Raw genomic sequence first — 26,060 nt, forward strand, 5'->3', positions numbered from 1 at the left:
TGGAGATGAAGGTTGCTATCAGTCAAAGTGAATAGAACAGATTTTAAGTCTAAACCACGATTTTCAGTTAAGCTGATCTTAAATGTGCATTAAATGAATGACATAAAGTCCTGCTCACTATTATTGGCACCAATGAGGTTTAAATACTGAATGTGGAATATCTCCTGAAGAAAATGAATCAAGTGAAACAACATTTTTCTGTAGAGAACTTGTGTTGGATACATTTTATTGACAGATGAAACAAAAGCTTTTTAGCAATGCACACAAACAGTATGTTTACAGAAGAACACCCTTCCAACAGTCAAGCATGGTGGAGGATCCATAATGCTGTGGGGCTGCTTTGCTACATCTGGTACTGAAGGCCTTGACTGCCCCATGAAATTAGAAAATTATCAAAAGATTTTACAGCAAAATGTCTTACCCAGTGGAAGAAAACTTGGTTTAAGGCGAAGTCCTCCAGCAAGACAAAGAACCAAAACACACATCCAAAAAGCACACAGGAATGATTAAAAAAAGAAAAAATGGAATGTTTTAAAACAGCCAGCAATGAGTCCTGATCCCAATCCAATTGAAAATCTTTGGGGGGAGCTGAAATCTGCCATTGGGGAAAAGAACCCTGCAAATGAGCTTGAACAAATTGCAAAGGAAGACTGGGAGAAAATACTACTTGAGAAGTGCAAAAAGCTTATAGATGGATACAAGAAACGTTTGGAGGCTGTCATCGCTGCCAAAGGGTCTGCAACCAAATATTAAGGAGGGGTGCAAATATTGCTGCACATGCTGTTTTTTGTTTTTCGGAAATTAATTTTCCGTAACGCTTATCCTCACTAGGGTCGCGAGTGTGTTGGAGCCTATCCCAGCTGACTCTGGGCGAGAGGCGGGGTACACCCTGAACTGGTCCCCAGCCAATCGCAGGGCGCATATAAACAAACAATCATCCGCACTCACATTCACACCTATATGCATGTTTTTGGGATGTGAATCCGGAGTACCCGGAGATAACCCACCCGGAGATAACCCACACAGGCACGGGGAGAACATGCAAACATGCATGACGTGCTAATCAGTCGTGCTGCCAAATTACAATATCTAAATTTAAAAAAATAATAATAATAATCTATGCTATATTACTTTCCCCTCCAATTAAAAGATCATGAGGATATGTTTGGTACATTTCCATTTATTTCTGAAGATATACAGGTTATGTAAAAAATGAAGGGGTGCCAATAATGGTGAGCAGGACTAGTTGTTGTTTCATTTTTGTCACTGTGTGACACAAAGTTGGCGCGCACCTCACCAGGATGTTTTATTTTTAGTTTTGGATCATTAATACTAATTTCATACTCTTTATTAGTTTGCCAGGAGGCAGATGAAGATATGAACAGCTGAGTTCTTCCTGCTGAAGTTTCTGACATCCTGAGCTTGTTGTCACTGGGCGCAGTCACATGCTCCTGAGTAACAGGATCCCTCCCCCCGCAAAGAGGTCAGGGGTCAAACTTCCTGTTTCCTGTCTGCGCTAGGTCATCAGAGGGTCTTCATGCGAGGGTCAGAGACCTCCTCCGCCTTTTGTTTGGGGCAGGCACAGCAGAGTCCAGAGAGGAGCCTCTGGACCTGTCAGAGTGTTTGCACTCCGCTAACTTTTTTCAACTCCCCTCGAGGGCCCTGGCTTTTCATCTCAACAGCCCCCCTTTGCCCCTCAGGTTGTGGCAGTGCTTGTCTGTGTCTGCATCTGCCAGGGCTGGACTGGGACAAAAAATCAGCACTGGAATTTTTGGAGAAGACTGCCCGCTTATAATTAGCAGCATTTAATGTATATAATATTTGCCAAAGTCATGTTTTGCTTAATGTCACAAGATCAATACAAAATACCATTGTGCTTGCTAAAAATCGTGTTTTTCTTAATGTCTGTCGAGATTCTCAGCCGTCCAGATAATGGTAATCCGCAAAGGTTGAATCAAGGCAACTGGACTCTTCTTATTTGTTGAATTTGTTGTGGGTTTTGTTTTTCTTTTTTGAAAACGTTCAAAAACGACCTGTATGCTGTGATGCTATATAAGACTATCAATGTGTCATCAACATCCTAATTATCAGAGGTTTAGTGTTTATCGTTAACTCCATCACAGTTCAATTGATTCCTTTATCCTTTTTATTGAAATCACCTTTAATATGTATTTTCTGAATTATGGAGGGATGGATCTTTGATATAGCAGCTTAGTCTTCAGGTTAGAAGGTGCTCCCTCTTTTAAAAAGCTATAACATGAATTTGTATCAGGTTAAAAACAGGGCTGATTTATGAACTCATACAAAGCAATTATGACCCTGATCACAGCTGACTTCAGTCCTGTCCAATCAAAGCGGCTCCTCTCATTCCCTTTACATGTGGCGTACTCACAAACTGACATCTCTGTGCGAAAGAGGGTGATGCGTAACCATAGCGATCCGTGCGTTATCACTGCTCTCGGCCCGTGTGGCAACAGACAACGTGAGCGTGTACCCTTATTAAATACTGAATGAGCTGGTGATAACCGCTGGGGATGTAAATATGTCTGCGGAACTCAATGTATCTATCCCTACCCACGTTCGTTCATTTGAAATCCTCAACATTATTTTGTTATTAAACTTTATAGAACATGTCTCATGGTGTTATCGTCTTATGCGTGCTGACTTCACTTCATCAAATGACAGACGAGTGACATATTCTCAAGTTGTTTCTTAGGCTCCATTTAGACGACTGCTGACATCAAACAGAATTTAGGCCTACATCTAGGAACTGCAGCATCAAAATATGTGATCAAGACACGTGTTTTCATTCATACAGAGATTTTGTTTTTAAATCCTGCTTTGTGTGGACATAGATTCTTTTTTTTTTACCAACTTGGAGTTAGGAAAATATGTTTTTAAAATATATCTGTGTATATATGAAATAGCTGTAGTCAAAGGCCCATCCCTAATATGTACAATCTCTGTTGGGAAACCATAATCTAATATTTTAGCCAACTGAGTGTCTGCCGGCTCCCGCTCGGAGTGATCATGGGATCGTCATGCAGTGAGCATATGCTGGAAACGGGGGGTTTCTTAGCAACACATGACTCTGGGAACCACCGTGATAACGTGCAAAGGAGACGAGCAGCAGACAAAAAGAGATTGTCCGAAGAGAGTAATCTGATTTCGGAAAGGAATGGGACGGTTTAAACCCTTCAACCTGATGCAGACAATCAGACACAGTCATGGAAATGAGTCAAGGTTTTCATTGGGATTACCTCAGAATAGTTGGAAATTACTGTTATACCAGATAAATTTAATCCAGGGCACTACATTTATGCCTTGAACTGAGCTGAGTCTGGCTAAAAAAAAACACACACATTATTGCATTTCAATCTTCCAAAGGGTGGCATGACAACAAATGATGTAATTTGATAGCCCTAAAATATGTAAACAGCTCCAGAGTTCTCTTTCCAAAGATAATTGAAACAAGAAACAAAGACACTGCCAGCAAAATATAAAATCCACTTTTCAGTCCAGCTAGAGGAATCTGGAAATAAAGTTGCGGGCTTAGTCACAAAGGTGGAGTGGGTCCGCACCCAGTTTAACGACCGCAGAGCTGCTTTTCTTCTCTGTGTTTGTGTTACGACTGGAATTAACATCAGGAAATTAATCTTGTCTGCGTTAAATGTCTGACAGTCTGAGGCAGAGCGACCATTGCGTGACATACTGAGCCGTGGACACGCTACAGGCGGACAGGGGTTGGGTGGGGCCGGGCTGGTTCGTGGTGCTGTCAGAGAGAAGAATGAGAGAGAGGGAGCACAAGTTTGTTCCCTCCATACATTTCACATTGAATAAACGTTGAGTAATGAGCCGCGAGCAGCAGGTGGGACTGCAGCGGGCTGCAGAAGAGGTTTCCGTGACTCAGAGTTTGGAAAGCTCCTGCTGTCATAGTCTATGTATCTCTCTGTCTCCCTGCCTGCCTGCCTGACTGGATATGCAGTGTGCATATTCTAGGATTTAAGGTATAGTTACAAGGTATATTCCTTTCCATTACCTCTGTCAACAGTGTTGTGAGTTACACTTTACAAAAATAATGTTACTATTGTTTTTTGCTCTAACAACCTTCCATCCATTCATTTTCTGAGCCGCTTATCCTCACTTGGGTCGCGGGAGTGCTGGAGCCTATCCCAGCTATCGTCGGGCAGGAGGCGGTGTACACCCTGAACTGGTTGCCAGCCAATCGCAGGGCACACATAAGCAAACAACCATTTGCACTCACATTCACACCTACGGGCAATTTAGAGTCTTTAATCAACCTACCACGCATGTTTTTGGGATGTGGGAGGAAACCGGAGTGCCCGGAGAAAACCCACGCAGGCACGGGGAGAACATGCAAACTCCACACAGGCGGGGCCGGGGATTGACCCCCAGTCCTCAGAACTGCGAGGCAGATGCCTTTTTTTGTCCAATGAGATCGCAGCCTCGATGTGATGCCATGTCAATATAATCAGCCCAGGGCCTTCCCAATCAGTAGAGCTGGCCGATGCAACTGAATCTTTAGTAATGTGACTGTTTCTTTAATCAATAATATTTTAAATTCATCCTCACAGGGCCGCTCGATGAACTCAGTATTTTTCAGTCATCTGATTGGTAGGGCAGAACAAAACTTGTTACAGCTAACTTTGACTCAGAATTTTTTTTTTTAGCTGTCTGCACATAATAGTTTTCATAATTAGCATATCTGGTCAGTACGATGTATTTTATATAAATGATTTATATTTTTGACGTTATTAGATAAATGCTCATTCTGAACTGCCTTTTTTGTATCATGTTGATGGTTTTCATGGCGACACGATAGTGGTGGTATTAGGAGGTAGAATAAGTCGAGGAAAGTCCCCACTGAAGGCCTCACCACTGGTATGTCGGTTTTCTGGCATTACACCTTTTATAATTTTTGTATCAGTGCATTCTAAACATATGTTAACCATGTTCAGATTCCGCAGACCACCTTTAAAAAGTCGTCTGCTGGGATTTTATAATCATCTGTGATTCCGTTCGCTCAGGCAGCTTTACTCCTACTACTTTGATGACTTGGGTTTCTAATTAAGTGTCATTTTCCTGCTAGTCTGGCTGACTTTTCAGTAACTGTTGATGCATTAAAATAGATGCCATTGATTGGAGCAGAATTACTGATTGGTCAGATTTCAGCAGTGTGTGTACATGTTTAGCATGTCATGTTTGTCACGGCAGGATTAGTGGTAAATCCGTCTGTCTCACAACTCTGAGGTTTGGCTTCTGTGCTTACATGGATTTTTTTCTGGGTACTGTGGCTTCCTCCCACAATCCAAAAACATACATATTAACTTAATTGTACATTGTAAATATACTGTAGGTGTGAATTGTTGGTCGTGTCCCGTGAATGGCTGGATACCAGTGCAGGGTGTCCCACCAGATGTTGAAAATACCTGGACAGATCTCTCCTGGAAGATGGCCCTGGCAAAGCATGTCATAGGAGTGAAATGTCTTTTTTGGTTTATTTTACTTTTTATTTTAATATTTGCTATGGTGACTCCTGAGGGTATTCCCGATAATCGCAACATGACTGTAAAAACATTAATGATTGGTTCTGTGAAAAAGTATGAAAGATAATTAGAAAGTACCCTTTTCTCTGACTGACCTCTTATTTTATTTTTCAAATGATTTGTAAGTTTTTATTTTGCTTGGCTCGTTAATGGCCATTGATGTAGTAAACTCAAATGTAATACTTTTGCATTCTGCAGTTGTTTTGATGGAATTAACTCAAAACTATAGCAGAAGTATTGTATATTCTTACAAAAGTAAATTGTAGCTAATTTCCATAACTTTGTGGAGTAGTGATACATGTGCTGATAGAGAACAAACAAATTTTAGTCAAAATCCAGATGAAAAACAATTGTTGATTGAGGGACATTAAAAATAGTTTGCTAATGAACAACCGGGCAAAAGAAATAAACAACAAATATCTTTTTTTCACTGTTGTTGGAGATATTTAATTTCCTTTTTGCTGTTTGAGTCCTAGGTGGAACTGTTCGCCTGATGCAGAATCATTAATGGCAAATTCTTCATCCTCTGTGAGCCAGGAAGTGGCCTGCTTACACGTGAACATATAAACAAACAAAAACATGACACTGAATTTTTTTTTTTTTCATATTTTTCACTTTTGTGGAATAGAGCAGGGTACTGCAGTGACAACTATGCTAAGGATTTCCATAACCTTGATTGAGTGGCGCATATAGTTTAAGTGCAAATGCAGATAAAAGTGCAGATAGACAAATTTATTTTCTGGGGATTAAGGGGCTTTTGCATAAGGCTGCTTTTATAAGGCTGATGTTGCAGTGATGTAATGTGGTCGTTTTGTTTTCATATGACAAAAAAGTGTATGGTTGTTGAGTTGACAGCTTGTGAAAGTGTCGGCACGCTTTTTTATAGCAGTTACAGGAGGAATTGTTACCAATTACTTTCCTTCTCTCTGACTGTGTCTTTTCTACCCCATCAAACAGGAGTTGAGCCGTAAAGTGATCAGGAGAAACAAAATACATTATCCCCTGATGGTCAGTATGACATCACAAGCGCACTGCGAAAGGATCCAAATCTTTGCTGTTTTAGTGTTGTGGATAAATAACATACTTTCTCGCCCACTGTTTAGCTAAACCGAGGGGGGTTACTCCTTACATTGTGCCTGTAAAACTAATGAAATGTGTGATGAGTGCATAGCGATGGCAGTTTGAAATGTTTATGTGATGAGGTGTGTGTGCTGGCAGGGGGTAAGTTACACATTGCTGTGTTTGTACAAACTCCACGCTACACCAGGCCACACTTACTTTTGGTGTTCTAATTTTTCACGTTATTTTTTTTTCTATAATTCCATGAACCATTTCGTCATCATGGTGCTTTTCAGGTGCTTGTTTGTCTTGGAAGGCTACCAATAACTGACCAATAGCTCTTACACATCTTTGTTTATTGTCTTTTGTTAGGCTGTTTTATGTGTAAAGTAAAATAATTTTTAACGTTCCCTGATGCTCCACTACCACGTTAAGAGACAATCTTGTACTACATTACAGAAATTGTTATTTATTACCAAGTGTAAGGGCCACACACCCAAAATGTTACACTATGGGAAAAAGTCACAAAGGTTCATCATCCATCCATGTTCTGCACGGCTTATCCAAATTAGGGTTCCGGGGAACTGGAGCCTAGCATTTTTCATTCATCTGATTGGTTGGGCAGAGCAAAACTTGTTACAGCTAATTTTGAGTAGGAAAAAAATGTGTAGCGATCTGCACATATCCCAGCTGACTTTGGGCCAGTGGCAGACTACACCCTGGATTGGACGCCAGTCAATCACCGGGCACATAGAGACAGTCAACCATTCACACTCACATTCACACCGTCACTCAGTGGGAACTGAACATACGCTGCCTGAAAAGAAATCAGACAATTGTACCACTACACCATCAGTGACTCCTGAAGTTTAAAAAAAAAAAAAGTACAACCAAGTAAATGTTTTGTTAACTGCAGGTGTTTATGTTTAAATTAGCCAGTGGGGACTTCCCGCAGGTACCATTCATTTACAGTCTTGTTGGTTGTTGCATTTTACAGTCGCTTGTTTGGTTTTGGGGCCCTAAGTCCCAAGACGCCAAGCTCTTCCCTTTGTTGTCATGGTAATGAAATCCGTACTTGTGATTGGCCCAGCTGCATGTGAGGCGGGATGAGGGCTGGCTCACTTGCATGAGGCAGGGGTGCCTCCGCAAACTGACTATAATTGTAGCAAAACAAGAAATGGGTGTGTAAAGACCTCTATAATTCTGATCACTGGGGTATTTGACAGAAACATGTCAAAGACACGTTAAGACACCTGAGAACCTGCTTTGTCAGAAATAGAGACAAAAGTCAACATACGAAACAGATCATACTGATGATGGTCTTGATGTGCCAAAACAGTTTTTGTGAAATTTATACTAAAATGTAACTTGACAAGCTCATCAGAAGAAGACAATAAGTTGAATTTAGTCTCAACGAAGAATTTAATATTCCAATGTTATGCTCAAAAGTACAGCGTCATTTGGTAATAGTATTACTTCACACGCTTTCATACTCATTTTCAACTCCAAGGCAATATACAATTTTGACATTTTATAATGCAATGGTGCTTTTTAACCCCTCATTTATAGAAAGGCTCAAAATAATAAGGTGAAACCAAGACCTTGGTAAAGAAAAATAGATGTATACACTAAATGTGAAACACAGTCATCTCTTGGGGAACTTGGGCCCCAAGTTATGTAGATTAGATTTGTAGACAAGATGTGTTGACACATTGATAGAAACTTTGTGAGCAGCAGATTCCGTCCGGGCCGAGTCATGAGCGTCTTGTCCAGGCACGTCCTCTGCATTAAGAAGAACGTAACACAGCTCCTGACAAGGAGACCCTTTTTTCTAACATGTTCTGTCTTCATTGCTCAACTGCTATCTGTCACTTGCAACGGCGCCCATTCACTCTCTAGAAACCCACAAGATGATACATGTTTCTCTTCTCTCTTTGTCCTTCCTATTTGCCGCGCATCATTATGAATGACAAAACTCCACCAGTGAGAACAGGTTTATTTGTATCAGTGCAGGTCCACTGTGGCTCTGTTGCAGCTGTTGTGTCCAGCCGTGACCCTGTGTGGATTTCATGTCCTGTGTGGGAGGCAATGACAGCCTTGTGGTTTCTGTGTTTCTGTCTGGGCTGGCCTGCATTAAGCACAATTCCACACAACTTTGTGTGCAGCCTCTGTAAAGTGAGCATTTCCTTGGTGTGATTTGTACTAGTGGGAGATGAGCCCACAGCCTGTTGGAGGACCATAGCTGTGTTAAATGCTTGTTGCCAGTTCTTTGTGAAAAAAAATTACAAGCATTAATAGGAAACATACAGAGCATTTCTCAAAAATGTCTCTTTATCTGTGTCCATCCTCTCTTTTGCGTTGGGTTTTTGTCTTGTTAAATTCCAGAGTGAAGCAACTTGAGGTTTCTACATTTTGTGGTTAATTTGGAGACTGTTCAGACCATAGTTCGAGCCATTCCGAAAGAGCTGCGTTACTTGTGACACAAACACACAATCCAGCCCTCCCTGCTAGCACTGCCAAGGCAGAGGCAGGCAGCCGGTGGGGAGAAGCCACCGCGCCCTGCCACAGAGGCCCACCCCTTCATGGAAAAGGGCACCGCGCAGGGCTACTGCTCACGTCGACCACTGCTATAATTATGCTGCCCACTTCTTTTTATAATTCCTGAAAAAACATCTTAATTCTCAGCCACTGTGCCTCTGCTGGTATTTATATCTGGCATGGTACTGACGTTACTTTCTTTGTGCAGGACTGAAACTAGACTAATATTTCATTCTAAGTGATTACAGCTGTTTTTCTACTCACTTTCTGGCCACTTCATTAGGTCATGACTGCATGATTTACTGAGGTCCAATTATTTGAATGAACTATTCTGCCTTCACCAAGATAATGCTCAGTTTTGATTGAGACTTTCAGAAAAGTACCGTATTTCTTAGATTGTGTCTTGGTGAAAACCTTATGATGTGCTCAGTCAGTGAGTATATTTTCAAATGGCAGCTTGAATGCTTGTGTTGCGGTGTGTATGCATGCATGCAGGTGATCAGTTACACATGATGGTGCTCACACAAACTCCACACTGAAAAACTGTTAGTGTTCTCAATGCTTTTTTTCTACCCCCTAAGATGCCCTGAAACCTTTCGTCATTGTCGTGCTGCTTTTGAAGTGTTTTCCTTAGATGGGCTACAAGGCCCCCTCACAAAGTCCAAATGGGTTGCTAGGGACTATGAGGAGGAATTTCTTCAAGTCAGTAAATCTATAGAGGATTCGGGCCAAGGTGGACAAACAAAGGTCTCTCTTAAAGAAGTCGGTTTAGGACATTTAACTCCCACTCATCACTGAGAGAATTTGTTCTCAAGTGACACCTGTTGTCTCACCTATGCATCATCCATTCTGCCTGTGGTAGGCAGTTTGTCCATCCTAATGAGTATGTGGATGGCCTTTTAGAAATGTTTGCTCTTTGATAGAGTTGGGAAATGCATGAAGTTAGTTTGGGTGGCCATAGTGGAATCAGGCGGATTTGTCTCAATTCTGGAGTTTATGTCACTTATAAAACCCAGATTTGTATAGACAAGGAAGGGGAACAGGCTTGTTTATCCTCTGTCTGATGTAATTTTGTGATTGGACTTTTATACTTGTCTCTCTCTACCTGTCTCTCTCTTTGTCTCTCTCTCGCTCTCTCTCTTGCTTGTTTAAACACGCACACAAAGTCCAGTCACAGCTGACCGGAGACACAGCGCATATGAACAAAATTTTCTCCCAGAGAAAGCCCAAAAAACTAAAACAACAGCACAACATGCATGCTGACGTATGCAGTTGGGAAGGAACTCAATAAAAAGCATTCAAGGAGGCACAGCGGTGAGATGAAAGGAGGACTGGCGAGGCAGGCCGTTGGAATTTCGCACATCTGTTAGCTTGGCAGGGCTCTCAATCACGTGTGATGTTTGGAGGCTGAAAGATGGTCAGAGAGTGACAGGCGAGGTCGTCTCTGCGCTCACTCACGTTTTTCTCCAGTAGGTACGAGAATGAACCCCCCCCCCCCGAACTTCTCTGTTGGTATTGCATCATAACAATGTTTCCTCTTTCAAGTTGTAATGTTTCACATGATTTTAATAACAGAATTACACACTGCAATAGACTTCCACATTACCGCTTTTATTTCTGAGATTATTTTGCCAGTGCTCCGTTAAACACTTCCGTTATGCTCTGTGTATCGCATGAGGAGCTTCTGTAATTTTCTGGGCAAGCTGATTTTCAGCAAAAAGGCCGACTTTTGCCAAGAATCTGTTGTAACAAATTAACAGATGTGAAGAATGAGAATCGGCAGATCATGGCCACAAGTTATTTAAAAACATATAAATACAGAACAGCTACAGATCTCAAATATGAAACAAAACATGCACGAGGAAACTCATCCAACCATGCCTTTATGGACTTTGCTTTGTGCACTGTGTCACAGTCGTGTTGTCACAAAAAAGGGCCTTTTGCACACTGTTCCCCGAAAGTTAGATATCTCGGTCAATGAAAAATCAAGATTCAGGCATAACAGAGGTCAGGTCCAACTCCAAGTCCAACCTTTGATTGATTAACTAACTGCAAATACTTTTTGTCCATCTTGCTTTCATCCATTTTCTATGCCACTTGTCCTCATTTGCGGTTGAACTGGAGCCTATCTCAGCTGACTTTGGGCAAGAGGCAGAGTACGCCATGGTCACCAGCCAATCACAAGGCATCTTTGTCTTGGAGAACCCAAGTCCAATTGAGCGGTTTTTCATATCGTGGTATTTTATCCTTGTCATCCCAAGACAACCACAAAAGAAAGTGGTTGCCACTAATAACTAAATCTGTGTGCTCCACTGTTTCTTTTTCTTTGAATAAATTATATGGATCAGCCACAGACCTCTGAATGAACCATTCGGACAAAAATAAAAATACCGACATAGATAACAAAACAATATTTATGCTTAGTAAATATAATTAGACAGCACATGAAGAAGTAGTTAGCACGTCTGCCTCACAGTCAATAGTTTTTGGATTTGAATTTCAGCTCCTCCCTTCCTGTGTGGAGTTTGCATGTTCGCCCTGTGCTTGCGTGGGTTTTCTCTAAGTACTCCGGCTTCTTCCCACTTTCTAAAAACACGCATGGTGACCAATCCAGGGTGTAGCCGTCCGTCTCTTGCCCGAAGTTAGCTGGGATAGGCTCCAGCTCACCTGCCATGCACCCTGATGAGGACAAGCACAATAGAAAACGTGTGGATGGATTACAATTAGAGTTTGCTGAATGCCAGTGATTGAGGCATTTATTTTACTTAGCGCGGCTGTGACTCACTTGGTAGAGCCTGTCATACAGTGACTGAAGTGTTGGCAGATCAAATCCCGGCTCTGGCTGTCTGCTGTCGAAGTGTCCTTGGCCAAATCACAGAACCCTAATTTGCTCCCGGTGGGCCTGGCAGCATGGCAGCAGCTGCCCATTGGTCTATGAATGTGTGCGTGAGTGAGGGAATGTGAGCTTCTGTAAACTGCTTTGGGCACTGTGATGGTGTAGATAAAGTGCTATATAAAATACAAACTAAAATCACGGCTCATTCTAGTCACTTCTTGAAGGAGTTTAATGCATTTTCCTTTAAAGTCAATGTACTGAGAGGCTTGACCCCTTCCTGTTTCTCCAACAGTTGCTGCGGCATGTAACGGTATCCGAAAAGCGCTGGAGAGCCCGGACACGTGCAGGTGGGGTGGATGGATGGAGCGATGAAGGCGACGAGGGATTTCAGAGCGGTGACTGTGACGATGAGGACGAGTGCGCTGGCGTGTCTGGCTTGGGACCACCACCACGACGCAAACGGTTACGTGTCTTTGCAGGTTAGATGCATGCATTCCTTTTTTACCCTTTTGTCCATTGCATGCTACCTACTCAACTCTACAAGAGCTTGATATATTAGGTACAATGAGGTACTGTTTCTACCTGGTTAGGCAGGGTTCCGAACATGCAGAGCAAATACCATATGTGTGATGTCTAGTCGCTTATTGGTCAAACCGATATGTCAGTGGCGTATCATTGCCATATTTCAGGACATTCAGCTAAAAATAAACACATTGCCCTTAGTCCCCACTCAAATAAATCTTATCACCTTATCAAAACGAGGCCCTGCTTCTCCATTGGTGGATGTTTGCGTCTCTTGTTCCAATTCATTCTTTCAATGTGCCGTGGTTTTTGTAGTTTTGCACAGTTCTATTTTAAAGTGGCCCCAAACCAAAACAAGTACAGTGGACCTAATTGATGCGCCCCTAAAAGTGATTTTAATTGCTTATATTAATAGTCTCAACCATAAATATACCACAAACTATGATTCCAAAATAATCTCGTTTGCTTAACCAGGTAAGACAATTGAGAACAGCTTCTCATATACCATGCTGACCTGGAGGCAACTCAGGGTTCAGTGTCTTGCTCAAGAACACTTCGATAGCAGTCGGTCACAGCTGCGATTCGGACTGCTGACCCTTCGGTCAGTGGACAACCCACTTTACCAACTGGCTCACAGGCATCCTGTCATTCTGAATGCTTACAAACATCTCCATACATTCCTGTACCCTTAAAAATAAACAAGATTGTACACAAGAATTCTGATGATGTTGAAGAACTTTAGAATTAGCGGTGCAGCCCAGTGCAAAACAATGAATACTTGGACTGCACAGCAAAGTGCTGCAGTTACATTGATGGTGCAGATGCTCCTAGGGCTACCTGTGCTCGTAACGTAGCAGTTAGCGCTCTGGTCTTTACTGAACCAAAACCACATTGAATCCAAGCAGTGACACCACAAACTGGCGGTCATAGATAGATTTAGAGAGGTTCCGCTGAACTGTTAGAAATTCCACTCGTTCTGATGTCGTGTTTAGTCGTGGTTTGGCAAAACTTTCATGAGTCAAAGCAGACGTGGGCATCACCACGTACACTATCGCTTTACCTCTGACTGTAAATCTTAAATCTAATGGAGGTGCTGTTAGATTGGTGATTGGATGAGCGAACTTCCAACTCCACACAGACACACACAAACAGCCATCTGCCTTCTGCCACAAAATTTTGGTTCAGCGGACAACTAGTTTGTTTCGGGGTTTTTTGGCATGGTTACGGCCTGACAGTAATGGTTCATTGTCTCAATTTGAATTTATGATAGGCTATTAAGTAGTTGCTCATTTACCAAATTAGAGCTATTTAATGTAAGACTGCTAACCACACCACAAGGTTTCCACTGCAGTGATTCAAAGCCAGCACAGTCCAAACACATGAAGAGGTGTTAACATGACTACTGTACATCTTGACACCAACGTGACACTATGAGGCGGTTGATGCGAGACTTCCTCAGGTAGCCGGTAGACTCAACCTCTTGACCTCACTGCTGTCAGTTAAAATGGTCAGACAGGGTCTCCTTAAACCAAACAAAGAACAACTGAAGCCGCAAACTGCTCAGAGAAAAGAAACCAAATAGAAAAAGAGGGAGAAAACTGCTTGGGAGCAGGAATAAGGGAGCTCAATATGCCAACACAAAGCCAGTGCAGCTGCGCAAACAAGGCCAAGGGAGTAGTCCTCCTGTTGGGGATGTTGTGCCAGAGATTTGGGCTTTCTGGCCAGGGAGCAAGAGTAAGAAGCAAAGGTTAACACAGGAATCCTGCAGGACCATCACTTCCAGCAGACTGGGCCGTGAGAGCCTCATGCCCTCACTTCTGGACTCTACTGTCTGGCCTCCATACACATCAAACTGTATCCTATTTCTTTACACGCTGCTCAAGGTTGACGTAGTGGGACATATTTTGTATGAGCAAAGGCCCATTTAAATTCCCTTCCATTTTCCTCCATCTGGTTGCTGAGTTTGCAGATCAAGTATACCGATTAGGTCTGTCCGAAACGATTCAATGGCAATCGATTTAGTAACGTTTTAGCCAAAAATTCAACCAGTTTGACTATAAAATAAATACCGGGATACTGGACAGTGCAGGTAAAAATTTATAGAATCTTGTTGTGTCTTGTGAGGGAATCAAGAAAAAATAATTATGGTGATTAAAGATAAAGATTTTCATTTTGTATTGTTTTGCAAAACAAAAAAAAAACAAAAAAAACAAAAAAACAAAGGGAAAAACAGCAACTTATTGTTATTTATATAATTTCAACTGTGGATTTACTGGTTCAGCAAGTTTATTTCCTTGAAAAGAGATGTTTGGTGTTAAAATTATGAGGCGTACTTGGGCGTACTTGGGTGTGTTGTGTGCTGTGCTTGTGTCTCGAGTACACCACTTGCGATAGGATGTTAAAAATCGGTATGTGTGTACCCAGGTTTAGATTTTGCTTGTGACTCTCCTCATACTCTTCCAGCCCATTTGCATGTAAGCCAGTAATGTTTACAGACCTTGGAGAGTCCCTGCTCATTGGCAGACACACAGATAGCTGGCTGATAGCCTGTCATGACCCAGCAAAACGCTGACCTTGCATAGCCTCTCAGCCTGTTTTGGTCAAATACGAGACTGGGGCATTGAGGTTCAAAGGTCAACCTACACAGCATGATGCCTAATGGGCTGGCTGTCTGAGCTGTGAGGATCTTAGATGGACGAGACAGATCTACTTTCACAATGCTAGGAGCACAGTGACAAAACAGCACATCACATGGACAAACACGCACACAGAAAGGTGACAGAAGCTGCAACAATAAGGTGCCGAAAGGACCGATGCGGGGCCGAGACGCCCTCACAGCTCGGCTGTCAACCTCCAAACGCACAGAGGATGTTCCCAAATGTGCGGAATGATTGATCTGTCCTCACTCGCCTTCAACACAGATTCCATAACTGACTGATTACCTTTGCAACACACACACACACACACTTTTCCCCTCCTGACCAATCACTCCTCTTGCCTAAAATTCCCCAGGACATTCCAGGCCAGGAGAGCTATTCCAGGACAGGGACAACCCCCACCCCTGCCCTACCCCCCATCCTGGCCCTAACAGTCAAGCACAAATCATTCTTTACTGTGACCGCTGATGATTGTCATTCCCTGCTGTGATTTGTGCTGCAGAACTGCTAAATCGTTTGAGCCTGGGTTTCCAACCCCCCACCCCCAATTTAAAACTTCTTGAGTGGCAGCATGGTGAAGGCTAGCCACTAGGGCTAGCACGTTTGCCTCACGGTCAGGAGTCTGATTCTCCTCTTTGTGGGGACTGTGCATGTTCACCCTACGATTAAAAAAGAAAAGATTTTAAAAAAACAAACATAAAATATATATAGTTAACAAAGATATCCAAAAATATTTGATGTGGTTTTTGTACTGTGCAGAAATGGTTTGTGTATATACACTGAAAATTGTTGGGTGGGCGGGGGGGTGTGGGTGGCGTCTTTTCCTCAAGATGAGGACTCCCCTGTGTTTTTGTGCTTTCACACCTGGCCTCACTGTTTGGCCTCTACGACAAAGTCTATATTATTTTTAACTTGAATGCAAGAGAAATGTTAGGGCTAAAGAAAAGTGAGGGGAAAAAATGTTCCACAGAAAGAACCTTTTGGGGGTGGGGTACAAAGCAGCATTAGGGCCACACTCAAAAGACAAAAATACTAATGACACTAATAGAATAAAATCAATACTAAAATGTTACCAAAATTAACATCTGCCACAAAAATTTTACTAGAATAAAATTGTACTATTACAAGATTTGTTATAATTTTGTAGAATAAACTAAAGACTGAAGTTATGATATTACAGAAGTAATTATTTTGCAATCATACAGTTCTAATTTTATTAGCATAAAGTGCATTAATATAAAGACTGATGAACGGTTTTAGGAACAATGTTCTGGCATGTCAATTCCAGATTGTCATTAGTATCGACATTTTAATGGGATTAAGCACACATTTGTGTATTTTTTTGGGAAAGAATGACACAAACTGAAATTGTACTATCATCTAACTTGAAGTGTTTTCAAAAATTAGGAAATTATATAACATAATTAATGTAGGGCGGGCTCCCACCAGAAAAAGAGACTGTTATGTTAAGGTTTGTGGGAATTCTGGAATTCACGCATCAAAAGTATTACATAGGACCTTTTTTCTTGTATGACTATTCTTTGTCTTTTTTTTTCAGCGTGCCCCAAATACTCCATTGTATTTCTTAACCTTGAGTTGACAGTAGAGACCTGTATAAAATACTTCAGAAACCTTATTTGGAACTATTAATTCATGTTAGACTGAATTGATTTTTAAATGCACTTCATAAAAGTCAAATGTCAAGAAGGCAAGCTGTTTTTTTTATGTTTTTGTTTTTGTTTTTTTTTGCCTGGCTGGACAGGCACAGTAACTCAACGGGCTCGGCAGGAGCCGTGTGAATAGACCTCCTGTAATAACCCTGCACTCAGACGTTTGGTGGCTTTATGTACCCCAAAGGAAAGCTGTTCTTCTGGAAGCTCCACAGCATTTTATTAACACTGTAGGTTAGCAAAATATGAAGTGGAAAGATTGCCATCATGTCAAACACATGACTGACAATGGCAGTCTCGCTCTCTCTCTCTCTCTCTCTCTCTCTCTCTCTCTCTCACACTCTCTCTCTCACACACACACTCTTAATGTCTGTCTTTGTGCGAAAGAAAGAGTAAGGTGGGGAAAGAATGCAGGGAAAGAACAGAATGAGACAAAAACACCTTTGATACAGTAGCTGTAGGTTGATACACTGGGAACCCTAAACATTGTGTACTCTGGATGTGGGTCGAATTATCACCCATACATGCGAGTGCGAGAACCTGGCATGTAAATTAGCTGCAGCTGTGACCCTTGACCCTCAGCACCTGATAGGTGAGTCACACGGCGCCGCTCCTCCACAGTCGTGTTTACCACGTTTCATCAAAGCAGCCAATACCAGACACTATTGGTATTAGTGCTGGTGGCTGAGGATGTAACAAACATGGTTCCAAGCACACTGTCTTTTACATGTGATGACTGTACGCGGACCAGCGTGCCAGAAGTTAGGAGGAGACATGTCAGACGGGTGTGTTTTTCAGGAGCTATTCAATAGAAATGTTCTATTCCAAGGTCATAAAACATTTAACTGTGGCAGTGATTTAAAGAGCACAATATGACAAAACTGACTTTTTAATTACTTGTATACAGATACTGTAGCTGGGTGTCTGGAGTGCCTCCCCAGCCATAAAGCATGAAATTACATAACAGATTCAATATATTGTGAGCTGCCTTTTTTGAATTGAATTTTGCTGCGACGTAACGAACAACGGGGCTAATTTACATTAATCTCTCACCTCACCAAGATTCTCCTCCTATGATTTAGCAGCTAGGCTGGGCAAAGATCTGCCACTTTGAAATGACAATGATATGTCAAAGCCAATATGTCTGCAGAGCTGTACAGAGTTTTGTTGGATGCAACAAATTACATACAAGAGTAGCGTTAGGTAACAGTGTTAGCTTCTAATTAGTGGCACATACTTCATCGCACACTAGCCGTGGTTCCATGCAGATTTATTTGTCATTCCGATTGGAATCCTTCCTATTGAAGATCTCTGGTCAACTGTTTACATGTGATGTGATCTATTCTGCTCTGGTGTATACATGAGAACAGCCGTTTTACAGACGTGTGACACGAGGAAATCGATATAAGCGTCACATAATTTATCAAGACTGATGTCAGTAATCTATTTAGCACAGTAGTTGCAATCGTTTTTACACTTTTATGAAAGCAAGAGTTTGATAAAAACAAGTTCCAAGCAGTTAAAAACATCTCCGTCGCAGACCAGCTTTCGTAGGAAGCCGCAAAATATGTAAACAATGACATCACCGTGCATTTACGTCAGACCATTCCGATTCACTGTTTACATGACAAAAATGTACTTCTAATCTGTTTGGCAAAAGGAATATTCCACCCCTGTGAATCTTGATGAAATTCCATTCGGATTCGGCTCGTTTATTCTGATTGAGGTGTTTACAGTATATTGTATAGAGCTCTTTCATTTGGTTTGGGCTTCTAACCCGATTCTAATCAGAATACCAGGCTCCAAGTAAACCCGGCTATTAATTGATGAAGTGCTGCCTCCAAGAGTGAAAATACAATCAATGTTGTCTTTGTGGGGGATTTACAGTTTGCATTCGATTTTTAGACCTGTGGCTGAACAAGTAGCCACCTTTACCCCGCCCTTAATCGTCCTGGTATGGAAAACCGTACTTGGCATTCATCCCGTAGAAGAAGTGGGAGTGAACAGTGTCCACCTCAAAACAGGTTAATTCCAGCGAGAGTCAAAACCAAAGGTATAAAGCACAACTCTTGACCCTTGGGGTATTTTGACAAATGCATGTTATGTACAGTACATGTTATTAAGACACCTGGGAGCTGTTTTAAATTGTACAATAAATAAAATAAATAAATAAATAAAATTCTTAATATAATAAAACATTTATCAACAATGTTTAATAAACAACTGTCAAGAATGAAACCAACAATGAAACACTCTACCTTAACTTTTGAGTTACTTCGCATGACATCTGATGTACAGTCTATTAGTGGTATTATAAACCACAAGGAACATCAAAGAAAAAGCTCATTTTTGCGTGATCTTTTTGACATCTAATGTGATGTCATGTATGACAGTGGTCTATGACTGGATGGCTCTATGTCTTTTCTCAGCCTACTTGACAGCTCTAAAAATATTGGATTTTTTATTTTTTTTGCAAGAAAATAAAATGGACAGGAAAACAATGATGTCATGGCACTGCATGTCATTAAATCAATATATGCCCCCTGGTCTCCAGGGATTAGGACACGATGTGATCTATTAACCAGAGTTACAGTCAATTTCCACTGGCAGACAGCATCTCTCAGCATTCGCTCACTATTTTCTTAGGAATTACCATTACTAGTTTGAAAAGAAAAACAAATCACAGTATATGAAAAGAAGTGTAAGTGCAAAACTGCTGTTTATTTTGTATATAATGATCATTGACTGTTTTGCAAAGTAAAAATAGTGTATCTTTCTGAAATGTTGACGGATGCTTGGGCTGAACAAGCTCTTAATGTGAAACCAGCTTAATGCCCTCTGCTCAATGTTCTAAACTTCCATTCCTTTTTAAGCTCATAAACAACCTCTATAAAGTCAGCCAATCCTGCTCCTTCCTCAACTCCTCCACGCCCAACACAAAAATGATGACGTTTGCCACCATCTGTGTAAATAGCCTTGGCTAGTTGCAATGGTGCTCTCTGGTTCTTACTGGATCCAGTGTATCCCCAGCTTTGTGTGGACTAGTGTGTGTGGTGATGTTTTGAAAGGAGATGGGAGAAAAGTGAGGAAAGGAACAGAGGGAGGACGTTAGGCTCTTATTGGACCCTTGCTGGTCTTCTGCCATGCCGCTTTCTCATCTGATTCCAGAGGGAACAAAAAACTTAAGATTAGTCAAAAGCCGGAAGAGGAGACCTGGTTTTAATTTCTGTGGAAACACGCTCACAGATCTGACTGGATTCCCATCATTTTCGTGAAGGGGGCCCACCAGCGCTTGATTCATTTTGTAGGCTTTATGCATTTTTCTGTGTTTGTGTGTACCTTTCAGAAAAGCGTTTGTTTGCTCAAGATCTTTATTTACATTCACAGGCACTTTTGGACGCACTAAATTGATTCCAGGCCCGTTCCTGGGTTGTGTCCATCAGCTCAGCCACAGTCCACAAACACGCTGCACACAGCGGGTCCATTCTCGAGGCTCACTGCACCGTTGCTTGCTGCCACATTTACACACTGCAGCCATTTTGCAGGAATCTCCTTAGGAACTTTTTGAAGCATCGGGTGATTTGCATGTTACACGTTAACCCCCAACTTGCACACGTGTCTCCCAAATTCTCCCTCTACGGATCTAGCCGTGTGTCCTTGCAAGCGGTCCTTCGCTTTTGAATATGCAGCGCATTCCTGAATGTAATTCAACAATGCAGTGAGCATTGCTGGAGTCCTGCTGTCGCTAGACTGTGAGCTGCTGCTTGAAACCACAGACTGACCACTGGAACCAGCTCCAAATAGTCAGTGAAAGCACTCAACTAGAGCTCTGTGTGTACAGCCAAATTGTCCCTCATTGCAGTAATTCTCGTCTGCCTTTTCACTGGGCATGAATGCAAAGAGAAACCTGCGTGTTTGTTGGGAGCCATAAAACATATGTCCCAAAATCCCAGCTCCAGTTCTTTCTCTGGACTGACATCTGTGGAGATATGTAAATATCTCTGTGGGGTGCCAGACTCCCTAATTATTGGATTATAAAGATAGCACCTTAAGAATACTGTATGTTCCTCAGAGGTTCTTTGACCAGCAGTTCCTTCGGGCAAAAGCTAACCACTAACCTCCATGACTGGTTCGTGCACAGCCAATGCACTCTCTGTTTGTTTGTGTCTCTATCACTCTCACCCTGATAACAACCCAGTTGTCCCAGCCTTCCAAAAAAAACAAACAAAACAAAACAAAAAAAAAACCCTAAAAGTCTTCCAGTCAACCTCTGACACTCTGGCAGCACCAAACTCTGAGCTACTGAAGGTTACAGCCCTTTTCTGTGAGCGCAGGACCTCCCCACCCTCAATCAGCTCCTTGCTATGCCTCCAGCACAGAATCGAGTCTTTGTATGTTTGATTTATTATAGTTTTTACCTCACTCTCTTGCTCACACACTTTCCGCCCTCACAGCTCTACCAGGAATTTTCATTTGAAAATGTATGCCCTTTTTCCCCATTTTAATTTATCTTCTAACTCATTCATTTTCTAATGACTGCTACTATATTTACTGTCATAAAGACTATCAATACATCAGAGTAAGTCAAATATTGCAACATGCAGCAGGAGGCCGGTTTTTGTAACAAAGGGCTAATCTTCTCACTGATAATTAAAAGGTGTTGACTTGTGTTTGTCTACCAGAGCCATCGTTTATAAAATCCATGGCAATAGAAACAAGCAGTAGTATAGTGTTTTGAAGGTTGGGAAGCCAGAGCCACTCAGTGAGCAGTGGTGTCCACAGGCCCAAGGCATGGCCTCCTTGTTGCGTCCCGTTTGTATTGGCCTGACATTCGCAGTCCCTCCGATCACCCCTGTGGTCAGCCTGTGGGTGAGGAGGCAGACGGTCACATTGCATGGACAGAAGCATCCTGCATGACTCCCTCAGTTGCTTTACGGCTCTCAGTCAGCAATGTCATGGGACAAATGACTGGTCAAGTCAGAGAACCAATACAATTTTAGTGTTTAGTGTTGCACAAGCCAGTCATCACAGCCTTATTGGTTAACCCCCCCCCCCCCCCCCCAACTCACCATACACATACACACAACCACCATCAGATGACACAAAGGCAATCCATTACAGAGCTCCTATCATCTTTCTGCAAGAGTATTGTCCGTTCGTTGAGTTTGAGGTTCCAAAGACTGCTTAAGGATTATACAGCGAGAGAGAGAGCGAGGGAGAGAGAGAGAGCGAGAAAGAGAGAGAGAGACAGAGAGAGAGAGAGAGAGAGAGAGAAAGAGACAGAGAGAGAGAGAGACCTTACTTTCCATATTTGCTGAGTATAGCATTCACTCCGTTTTGTTGATATGAGATAAATGATAAAATATTTGCTCTACCTCGGACTCTTTAATATCTTCTAAGACGGTGATTCTTGTTGAGAACCTAGATCAAATTTGACCCGTTTTGACGTGTTATGAGGACAAAGCGTCTGCCAATGTAACAGCAATCTAAACCATCTCTCCAATTTCATAAGAAGCACCTGTGTTTGGAGACTTAACATTCCACATACTTATCTAACCCAAAAAAGCCTTTGTGCATAGCGCACATGTACTGAATAAACTGTACTGGACCATGAAGGTACACATTCACACACGGGGTTGTAACAATCATGTCATCACCTCAATGTTCACCTTCATTGAAAGAAATTAAGATGTATTCAGGAAATATATTTACAATATACTGTAAATCATCTGAAGTTAAAAACCCCTGATATAAAATTTAGAATTTTCAGAAAAATACACTAATGAAGTTGCACAAAACATTTGTCACGCGAGATACCAGTATATCGGAGACATCAGCATCCCTTTTGCTTTTTGTTTGACTTCTGTGACAAGGGGTGTTATGAGAAGAAGAGAGAACTCCAGTGCCAATACACACATCGTCAAAGTTAAGATAAAGCCTTTTATGTTTACCTGTGATTGGCTGACAACCAGTTCAGGGAGTCTCTTGCCCGAAGTCAGCTGTGATTGGTTCCAACTCATCCGCAACCCTAACCGCCCCCATGAGATGCCAAAAAATATGTGCTTAGTCAACTTCAAGCGTTAAACGTTGATGTGGAGCAGTAAAGTCAATTAATTGTTTCAACACCTAGTGTCTGTGTGCTTGCATGTGTGTGTACGTGTGTGTGTGCATGTGGGTGTGGGTGTGTGTGTGTGTGTGTGTGTGTGTGTGTGTGTGCACGCGAGTGCGTGTGTTGTTGGTGGGGGCAGGGGCTAAGAATGCAACTGAGTATAGACAAAGGATGGATGGTTTTATTTTTGTTTTATCAGTGGTTAATTTCTTTTTACACTTGTGTGGCAGCTAAAAAGTGGGATGTGAGGCACATCTGCAAAACAAAGCATCCACACATTATGCAATTGTTTTACGTCAATAGTTCAGACGATAATTTTCTCTCCCAATAGTTTGCTTATTTTTACATTTGTATGACAGTTAAGACTGCATGGATTGTTTTTATGTTCATTATTTATTGAGGTAAAATTTTTGATTTTGATTGTATTTGACATCATTGTCAGGAAAATAGAGCTTTTTATACGACATGTTGCAGTTCTTGATACATGCTTGTTGCCACAACTGCAGACTGTACACAAAAAGCCTCAGGCAATGTTAAGAAAAGTCCAGACTCCCATCCCCTTTCGCCCCATTTCCTCTTGCACAGACAGACCACCACACGAATCCACATGCATGTATATACAGACACTCCAGCCACTCTTTGACCCACTCTGGGGATCCAAACAAACATCCGCTCACCCCTAAAAACCACAATTCCCTGGCCTGTCCTCCTCCTGGGGACTGGTGGCTAAAGACAACATAAAGTTCGAGCTTAAATGCATCAGCAGCTCTTGACTTGCATGTGAAGTGCCTGCCTGCCTCATTCACAGTGCACCACCAGAGCGTTACCAATCAATGGTTGCACTGCTGACCTCTCCCCCAGCTTGTAACTTGAGATCATATGACCACAATAAAACTAGCAGGGGTACACGAGCAAGGTGGTGCCCTTGGCGGCGTGATCGTCTCAGAATGGAAGGTTTGGATGGTTGTGAATGAAGTGGGCTCTGCTCTATTGAAAGCTTCAAGAGCCCATCTTGCTCACATTAATCACTCACGAGATTGTAGCTCTGTTCGATACTGCATGTATATCCATCTGTCTGACTAATTGGCACTGCATGACCGCTGTCCTGACTCCTCCCTTAAATGATTCAACAGGTGAAAGCAAAACCGCAAAACTGTTGTCAATGCATACAGTATGTCTGTATCTTCGTCTCTGTTGCTCTCCCTCTTTTTTATATGTTATCACACACACAGGCACAGGTGTCGATCACAAATTATACCATGATATTATTAGGTCCAACTTTGCCTTCGACTGTTAGGGATTTAAGTTTGCATAGGGTTCCGTCCCTGTGGAGTTGTTTTTTACGCTTGCAGAACAAGGCCCCTCTGTGGTTCTGCTTATGTCTGTAAACTAGCAGAAAGACGGAGTTCTTTTTTCATTTTACACACACACACACAACTGCAACTGCTAGGCACTCCAACATAATGCTTTGTTACTGGCCACTTATTCACAGAAGCACTCACCAACAGCCAAATGCCAGCAAACACACTTGTTCCTGCCCTCCCTTATCCACAGGGTATACAGGCTGTATCCAATCGCACCTTGAGCTTAATTGGCTCAGCATTACGGTGCACTGCTGTCGACGGTGACAAATTGTTCTTTCAGAGTCTCAATGAATTTCTGCCCGATGCCAGGGTACAAGGGAGGGAGGGAGGGAGGGAGGGGGGGGGGAGCACACAGGAGGAGAAGAAAAGTTAATTGTCCCTCGGGCCCAAGTTGAAATGACATCTTAATTGCAAAGAAATTCACAGGAGGTGCAGTTTTAAACTTTGGAAGTTTATTTATTTGTGCCTTTCTTCTGTTTAAGATGGAGCCTGGCCGCAAATGGCCTGTGCACCAAGGGATCCCGCAGGAATGACCTTCCCATGTTCAAGGAGGGCATTTTGAATCTGTTGACTGTTTCTAACTGCTTCCTCCGATAGCACACCAGTTAAGAGCCAACCTCTTCCTCCCACACAGTAGGACACAGATCAGATTAAACAGCTGACTCAGTTTAGAACTTTATATTATTTTATGAGCATGGATGTGACAGTGCATGTGTGCACGCGCACACGTCCATCTGGCACCAGCTCATCGTTGGCATGCCGAAGCACAGTGCACCTTATGACTGGTATCCTTCCTCCCTCTCTCATAACTCAGCCTTCTTATTACAGTCTCCCTCACAGCTTTTCACCAGACAAAGCATAGCTGGCAGTGTTTCACTCTCCCACACTCTCTCTCTCTCTCACACACACACACACACACACACAAACATACATACATGCACACGGGTGGCTAGCTTCTGCTCAGTGTCAGTAGGAGCACAGCTTTGGATGCAGAGCAATGAGGCAGCTGTGAGTAAGAGATCAGCAGCAGGTGACTAAATCCCTGTAACACAGTGAGAATTGCCTCAATACTGAGTTGTATAAGTTATAGAAGTAGTATGATTTTATATATATATATATATATATATATATATATATATATATATATATATATATATATATATATATATATATATATATATATATATATATATATATGTATAGCCATCCATCTTCTGTACCGCTTTATCCTCACAAGGGTCGCGGGCGTGCTTGGAGCCTATCCCAGCTATCTTCGGGCAAGAGGCAGGGTACATCCTTAACCGGTTTCCGGGCACATATAAACAAACAACCATTCACACTCACACTCATTCACACCTAAGGGCTATTTAGAATCTTCAATCAACCTACCATGCATGTTTTTTGGGATGTGGGAGTAAACGTTGTCAAAGCGGCCCCATGCAAAAATGACTGAAAAGGCTGTGTAATATGCATCTTTGTAATGACACTATGAACATGCACACAAATTGTCTGTCATTATTGGTGTAATCCTTTTGAACAGGTTTTACTCACAACTTTAATTCACAATTCAACACTTGAAGTTAAATGTTTTTTTTCTGGTTCAGCTTGTGTCTAAAACAATTACACATCTGATATTTAGTGTACTTGGGTTTAATTCTCCTAGTGTAGCGTTGGTTTTACAACTGTGCAAGACATCATATGGAAGGAGGACAAACATACCACACATTCTTTTCAGCTT

At 42.0% G+C, this 26,060-nt stretch overlaps 1 protein-coding gene across 1 annotated transcript in view; it reads left to right on the plus strand.

The window, feature by feature from the left end:
• The window catches only part of gpc3 (glypican 3), a 112,783-nt gene that overhangs the window by 83,865 nt on the left and 2,858 nt on the right, over positions 1 to 26,060 (plus strand). Inside the window, exon 7 of the mRNA XM_061685794.1 lies at positions 12,293 to 12,479. Coding sequence (XP_061541778.1) covers positions 12,293 to 12,479 — 187 coding nt within the window. The remainder of the gene's footprint in view (positions 1 to 12,292; positions 12,480 to 26,060) is intronic.

Source organism: Phycodurus eques, chromosome 9 (assembly GCF_024500275.1).
Source record: "Phycodurus eques isolate BA_2022a chromosome 9, UOR_Pequ_1.1, whole genome shotgun sequence".
NCBI classification, from domain to species: domain Eukaryota; kingdom Metazoa; phylum Chordata; class Actinopteri; order Syngnathiformes; family Syngnathidae; genus Phycodurus; species Phycodurus eques.